At 45.1% G+C, this 7,500-nt stretch overlaps 2 protein-coding genes across 2 annotated transcripts in view; one reads left to right on the top strand and one right to left on the bottom strand.

The window, feature by feature from the left end:
* nedd9 (neural precursor cell expressed, developmentally down-regulated 9) overlaps window positions 1-320 on the top strand; it is an 8,307-nt gene extending 7,987 nt beyond the window's left edge. Inside the window, exon 5 of the mRNA XM_031586615.2 lies at window positions 1-320. This exon is cut by the window's left edge and continues 679 nt beyond it. The gene's annotated coding sequence lies outside the window, so the exon portion shown is untranslated.
* A 4,669-nt stretch (window positions 321-4,989) lies between these two features.
* smim13 (small integral membrane protein 13) lies at window positions 4,990-7,144 on the bottom strand. The gene is made up of 3 exons (XM_012816422.3): window positions 6,934-7,144; window positions 6,638-6,728; window positions 4,990-6,295 (listed from the first exon to the last, which is right to left on the bottom strand). Exons 2-3 carry the CDS (start codon window positions 6,711-6,713, stop codon window positions 6,108-6,110), a joined length of 264 nt encoding a protein of 87 aa, XP_012671876.1. The 5' UTR covers window positions 6,714-6,728; window positions 6,934-7,144; the 3' UTR covers window positions 4,990-6,107.
* Between the last annotated feature and the right edge of the window lie 356 nt (window positions 7,145-7,500).

Raw genomic sequence — 7,500 nt, 5'->3', positions numbered from 1 at the left:
TTTTCTCTTGTACATAGCCGTTTGTTTCTTTTATGTAAATTATTGTCCATATTTTTATGTGTAGATTGTTTTATATTATAATGACATAAATATATGAGTATAAAATGGTATTTTTGCCTTTGTAGAGTGACTTGAACACAGATTCTGTAACATTCCTGTTTGGTATCAGGGCACCTTATGAGACCGTATTGCCATTGGTAGATAAGAGACATGCTTCTCTGCTGGAGATGACTGTAGTTCTTTGTAATTGTTGTTGCATCGGCCTCTGGCCAGCGAGGTGGGCTTATAAACAGACAAAGTAAAGGACTGTTCATCCATGAGTGGTGTGACTGTTTCTTGTCAGAAGTGTCAGAGGTTGGGGGATGTAGACGCCAGACGGACTGAACGTCTGAATGGGGTCTCATTCTGCAGGCAGTCTGGCCCACAGAGTTCCCATCTGAAAAAAGGAGGCGTAGGGTACCTGAGACAAAATCATCCACGCAAGAGAGACGGGATGTGTGTTTCTAGGTGTGCGTCCTCTCAAGTAATCCTCCTCCTGTTGTTGGAAAAAGTTGATTTGATGTGAGATAACATCCACTGAACATCCTAAATCTGAATCTTCTAAATGTTCCTTTCTCCCTCAACCACCCCAAAAAAACACCACCTCTTCATACCCCCCGTTTGAGAGGCTTAGCCCTACTGCCCCCCCCCCCCAAATGAGAACAACGTGAGTCCCAGAACACGCCGTACACACTCGCGCCTCTCTCGCGAGCAGACCGCTAAGCTCCAACTTGATGGTAAATCCAATTGTATTCGGAATGATGACACGCCTCATGTAAACGGAAGAGACAGTGTCAGCATCCATTTTCCTAAACAGAGCGGCTTCTCCTCGCGTGGAAGGGAGCGGAGCCGTGTGTGTGCCCTCGGATGATTCCCTTTATTCCACCACAGCGTAATTATGAAGGACTCGCCGCGCAGGCCCCGGCTGGCATGATGAAAGACCAGGCTAAAGGGATTTTGCTGTAAGCCGAGGGGGGAAAGATGGCAGGGGGATGATTTGATTTATTTAAACCCCCCCCAAAAAAAGAATGATACACGGATTTGCTTGTTATGTTGTTTCGAGCACAAACTTTAAAATTGGTCTTTTTTTCTATTGTGGTTTTGAAAAACGAATAGTTTCCTTTTTGTTTGTCTGTTTTATTTTGAAAAATGAAAGAACGATTGATAGACTGGATGCCTGGACTGGACTGGACTCTTCCTCTCCACAAGAATAACCATCATGCCGAGGGAGCTTAAAGCTGCAGTATGTAGTGTTCACTGTCAAAGCTGCAGTATGTAGTGTTCACTGTTAAAGGGAGCTTAAAGCTGCAGTATGTAATGTTCACTGTTAAAGCTGCAGTATGTAGTGTTCACTGTTAAAGGGAGCTTAAAGCTGCAGTATGTAGTGTTCACTGTTAAAGCTGCAGTATCTAGTGTTCACTGTTAAAGGGAACTTAAAGCTGCAGTATGTAATGTTCACTGTTAAAGCTGCAGTATGTAGTGTTCACTGTTAAAGGGAGCTTAAAGCTGCAGTATGTAGTGTTCACTGTTAAAGCTGCAGTATGTAGTGTTCACTGTTAAAGGGAGCTTAAAGCTGCAGTATGTAATGTTCACTGTTAAAGCTGCAGTATGAAGTGTTCACTGTTAAAGCTGCAGTATGTAGTGTTCACTGTTAAAGCTGCAGTAGGTAGTGTTCGTGTTAAAGCTGCAGTATGTAGTGTTAGCTGTTAAAGCTGCAGTATGTAGTGTTCACTGTTAAAGCTGCAGTAGGTAGTGTTTGTGTTAAAGCTGCAGTATGTAGTGTTAGCTGTTAAAGCTGCAGTATGTAGTGTTCACTGCTAAAGCTGCAGTATGTAGTGTTCGTGTTAAAGCTGCAGTATGTAGTTTTTGCTGTTAAAAAACGAATTAAATACTCACAAGAGTGAGGTAACCGTTAAAGCGTAGTATTTCTTCACAAAGCATCTTACTTTTGTTGTCTTAATCTTAAAGCAGCAATAAGGAGTTCTGTTCCAAAACTAGCAAGCTAACTACCTAAAAGACATGCAAAAACCCTGCAAACACCACCAACAGCCCAGCTGACACTGATAGATGCTTGCCATCACACTAACTGGTGTCTTTTGGCAGTATAGCTGGCAAGGTCATGCTGTGAAAGCTTTTCTCCCATTTTTACAGGGTGTTCCAGCCCGGTACACAGAACTACATAGGGCATATCCTGGATGACTAGTGGGAAAGACACAAAGTGTTTATCTGTCCTTCACATGACCATACGCTATCAAAATGAATTTGAGAATGGTACCAAAACTAGTTGCCTATAAAACCATACCTCAGAAAGTGTCAAATTGTTGCATAGTGTTACTTTGAATGTGAACGCGTCTATACAATCACCTGTATAATTCAAGAGGCATGCAATGCGTTGGGTATACTAGGAATCAGCACGTTGAATGGAGATGCTCATGGGTCTCTGGTACACCAGCTGATTCTGATTCTGATTCTGAAGATGAGCGATAACCCATCACGTGAACTCATTCAAGAAAATCAGATGAATTTTAGAGACGAACCCAGCCATAAACTCCGATTCCCCAAGGGAAACTGGTGATGTGAGGCATGCATAAACGCCTTCGAAAGAAACCGTGGCCTCAGATGTGACATCCTGTTTCCCTGGCACAGCACTGCTGGTTAGAGGGCGGCGCCCGCCCATCCATCTGATGTCATTTTCACCAAGATGGCCACACAACCCCAGGAAGGACTGGCGTCATCGACCCAACCGCAGCAGTTTTAGAATGGTAAGAGAATGGTTTCAAAACCGAGCAGGATAATGCTCATCTGCTCTTAGCCTTTTAAAGGCAATACAAATGGGAGCATATTTAGTATATATGTATACAAATTCCTAGTACTCCTATTTGCTGTTTTAAGACACTAAATGTTGACAGAAGCCTTAGACACAGTACTGTCTGTGTGAGTACAACATACTTTCCTGAAAGGGCCTGTCTGTAGAGCGCAGGCACAGACACAGCACATCTTTTTAAATCTCCAAATCTCACTAAATACCCCAAATTCCTTCCCAGGACCCAGTGGCACTCACCAGCAATGAATGGTCTAAATCCATGCTGTTCCATCCAGGAGGAGGTGGGGAGGAGGAGGTGTGTGTGTGGGGGGGGGGGGGGGTAACAGCAGGTAAAGTTGCTCTCCAGGCTTTTTCATGTCTACACCCAAGCAACCAATAATAACTGAGAATGAAGGGTGTTTTTCCACTCCAGAGTCTGGCCATCTCTGTAGATTATGTATGTTTTCCAGAGATTGATCAGACACTACTAATGGAATTAGGTCATCTAGGAGAGCAAATCCAATGGCTCCGCTAAAAAGTTAAGGAGATGGGCCTGAATTGAATTAGTGTGACCAAATGGGGCTGTCCCTCTGATGGGAGATTTGAGGTGGAAGCGTCAGTACTACTCAGTGGTTAGGAGGAGCAGGAGCACTTCCGCCGGTACAGCAGCAAGCTCATAACACAAAGCCTTAGGTTTCAAACCACGGAAATACACAAATCGATGCAGTTCACCTGCACTCTGAAGTCGCGCTGGGTAAAAGCTTCTACGTAACGTAAAAACACTGCTGCGTGCCAAGTGCTGAATTCATGGGCTATTTGAGGCGCTCGCATGCATAGAAAGCTCTTTACACCTTTCAGAGCAATGTAATGACACCAGCACAGCTCTACTCCGTGTCAGCTACAGGAATGAAAACCGCTTCACCACACCACCAAACCATCGCTGGTGTTACCGCAGGGCTGCATCTGTGTGGCGAAGGCCCTGCTCTGCTCTCCACTAGGGCAGTGGTTTGTGATGTTTGCATTTAACCAGCGCAAAGCCAGCCAAGGCCACCTGCAACTCAGATATGAGTTACACAGTAACGGTGATCAGTGGGTATACGCGTCAAAATATCTCACCTTGCATTGCGCGGAAGATGAGAGAGAAAGACACACAGCCACAGGGCCGAGCTGCAGTCGCACGGAAGATGAGAGAGAAAAGACACATCGCCACAGGCCGAGCTGCAGTCGAAGCGATGTCATTTCCCTGGCTCACCGCACTCATTTCCTCTGAAGTATTTTCAGGGTCTGAAATTACAGCTTCTGTGCTCAGCCGGTCGGACGCTTTTCTCTTTCGATTCGCCTAGCTGCGCACTTGCTCTGAGAAAGACCCTTACTGACTGCTGGGCCTAACTTCTAGGACATACATGTATTTCCTCTGACCATGTATTGATGTAGCGGTCAAGGGCATTCATTTTGTCTTCGGGTCCTTGGGAACCTAACCATGATTCAGTGTGCCTCGTCATTCTTAAATACACGCAAGTCAGCTCCTTTCCTTGGGAACAGGACATTGTTTGCGTGAGGGCAGAATGAATAACTGTAAAATATGATTTGAAACCGATCTATAACTATTACTTTTCTGTTGTGTTAGTTGAAAGGAAGTTACGTGTTCTGAGGGGGGGGCGGGCAATATACAGGAAACAGTCAGGAGGGTGAGTATGCTTGTTTAAATCATCTATTAAAAAACCTCAAGTGACACAATGCTCCCACAATTTTACATGAACAAATACTGACACCTGCTGGTCAGAAATAGAATTGCTTTGCTGTCTGCCAACATATCTAAAACCACTTGAACTGTCCTCACAATCTGGCATTAAAATATCACTAAGGGGTTTTGGTCAATAACGAGCAAGGTAAATCCTAGTTGCCTATAAAAACCTACCTCAAAAAGGGGTGCATTCCTCCATACTGTTGCTAAGTATCTGAAATAGTCAACTACAGGCACCTCATTATTTTTTATAGGAGCCTCGTGGAGAGACGCTTACTAAGTTAATATTCTCACCTGCTTAAAGACAGCTGTAAGGAACCAGGTGCACTAGACAGAATCCCTTGGTTGGGTCTTGAAACTCCATATACCAACATGTCCTCAGAGAAAAAAGGCAACTCATATCTTTTTATCAAACAAATTTATTATTTAGGGACACATTGGTTTTGCCAAAAAAAAAGAGAAGAAGAAGAAACAAAACTTGAAATGGTATCGTCATCACGTCGTCCGACTGACAGTTTTACATAGCACTCTATTACTGTGAGGATGGGCAACACACTTAGGTAGTGCATACTGAAAGCCCCGTGGTTTAGAGGCACGGGGGGGGGGGGGGGGGGGGGGCTCAGGTGCTACCATGGCAACTGTAGCGCAGTATCGGTGAAGCCAGCAACACAGCACGGTGATGGAGTACGGTTCCTCACGAGCACTGGGACATTATTGTAGTTTTAAGTCAACGGTGTCACTGTCCCGCTCGCGCCCCCCCACACACACACACACACACACACACACACACACACACACGGGCACGGAACCGTAGTGATGCATGCGCTTCATGACCATTGACAACAGAAGACATCCATATCATTGCACTTAAGAAACTTGTATCGAGTTATTAATTCTGAGACAAAAAAAGAACGACAACAGTAGAGTTGACAGTGACAAGCTGAGGACCTTCGGTTGTCAGTTTTAAAACAGTTTTTCAGTTTTTTTTTTCTCTCTCTCTCTCTCTCTCTTCCTTTTGTGTATTTAAGTTATCCTTTGTTTTATATCCCCGAGCCAGTGTTCGGGTGGCGAGCTGGACAGTAACTTGTCTGGCTAGAGGAATAAAAAACATTAAGTAACTAATTAACCACCTGTTATTCACATATAATAGAAACTTCCAGAGGGCTGTTCCCCTTTCACGAGGTGGGGGGGGGGGGGGGGGAGACAAACACCTGCACAAATAAATGTAAAACAAAAACACAGTGTGTCGTGGCCCCCCCACACATACCAAGACTGGATGGCCTTTACTTTTGACATTCAAGAACTCTGCTGAACTCAGTGAAGGACCAGGAGACAACAAAGACCGACGGGGCCTCGATGGCACGCTGTGGGACTCGGGTACGAGACGATCGGGGTCTAAGGGGGAGGATCACATATGCACAGAGGGTAAGGTTTAACAGTTAGAAGATGGCTTGCGTCCAGCAGTGTGGGTGGGCTATCAGTTGGGCGGAGGGAAGCATTGGCTGGTGATGAGCAGGTGGTCTACGAGGAGGCATCCTGAGGAAGGACTCTCTGGCGGGGTTTGTGTTTGTGACGGGGTGTAGGTGGGGAGCTTCGCTCACTCTCAGACTCCGAAGGTTCCGTCTCAGTCTGCGGGGAGCCCGTATCACCGATTAGTTCGCGTAGGAACTTGAACTTGGACAAGAACAGCTGCCAAACCACATACCACCCTGAAGACAGAAGGCACGATAAGGAGGAATAAGATTAATATGTGCATGGAAACACAGAGGACTAGGTAACACATTTGATAACGACACAGGGGGCTATGACAACACATTTCATAACGAAGGCAACAGGGTTGGACTGAAATATTTCATAATATTTTACATCTGCAATGATATGACACAGTAACTAATTTGCACGTCTGGCATGATTTATATATCTGTCGTGGATATTTTGACAAACATATTTCAATGTCAATGACATCATCCAAATGAATAAGCCACTTTCTTTTCTATACTCATTGTGTTGATCTGATCTGAATAGACAAAAAGTCATAAAGTTGTACGCACCGAACACCATGAAGAGTAAGGCGCATATAAGTGTGGCAATAATGACCAGCACAGTCAGTCCAACGCTTTGCCACATCTTCCTCAATTTACCCTGCGAAAATGAACAGACACCCGCCGATTAACGTGTGACACTCAAAAGAGACGTTGCTCTAGAAATAGTGCAAGCTGGTATGGCCCTGGCAAACGAAGCACGACACTTCAGTGGCCGAGTAAACAACATGCAAAGAACATTTTACCTACGAGCTAATGCTATGCTAGTTAGCTAGCCATGTAACGTTAACAACAACATGACATACACACAACAGATGACAACTTCCACTCTTGTCTCACGCTAAATCCACGGGTGTGTCCACTACAGAAAAGGACGGGCACGCACGTCAACGGGTGCTTGTAGACTTTTGTGTCTCTACATTATTGCAACATTTCGGAGTTGCTTTAAAAGCATAACCAGAGTTCGACAGCCACTCAGAACGACGGGAGCAGTGGTACGTGCCCCGGAATGAGTTACCCCCATACTGGCGCATTGGGTGTTGGGTTATGTAGTTCCACGGTGAGCGTAAAAATACACGTTGGTCTCTGCTCAGAATTAGGGTGACCAGGTGTGCCGATTTGCGTTGACATACTGTCCCGCATTTTCATGCATTCGTTTTTTTGCCGACAGAAACAAGAACACACGGATGCGTTATATTACCCACCCGTCACGTGAGACGCTTAGGCATATATGCCTATAATTGCGGCAGAGTTTCAACTCTATTTAATAGCACTACTGCTGCATCAAAAGCAGCAACCTGGCTCGTACAAATGCAACGTAGCCCAGCTTTTTAAAATACCAGCTTTCATCCCATGGCTGAGAAGAGAGTGGT

This window comes from Clupea harengus, chromosome 19 (genome assembly GCF_900700415.2).
Source record: "Clupea harengus chromosome 19, Ch_v2.0.2, whole genome shotgun sequence".
NCBI classification, from domain to species: Eukaryota; Metazoa; Chordata; class Actinopteri; order Clupeiformes; family Clupeidae; genus Clupea; species Clupea harengus.
The sequence above is the reverse complement of the archived record's forward strand: the minus strand, read 5'-3'. Positions and strand labels throughout refer to the sequence as shown.

What these genes read in the sequence shown, in the direction of transcription:
- smim13 (XM_012816422.3), bottom strand. Translation starts at nt 6,713, where the DNA reads ATGTGGCAAAGCGTTGGACTGACTGTGCTGGTCATTATTGCCACACTT. An exon ending in CTTACTCTTCATGGTGTTCG is followed by an intron (nt 6,296 to 6,637) that starts GTGCGTACAACT and finishes TTCTGTCTTCAG; the next exon opens with GGTGGTATGTGGTTTGGCAG.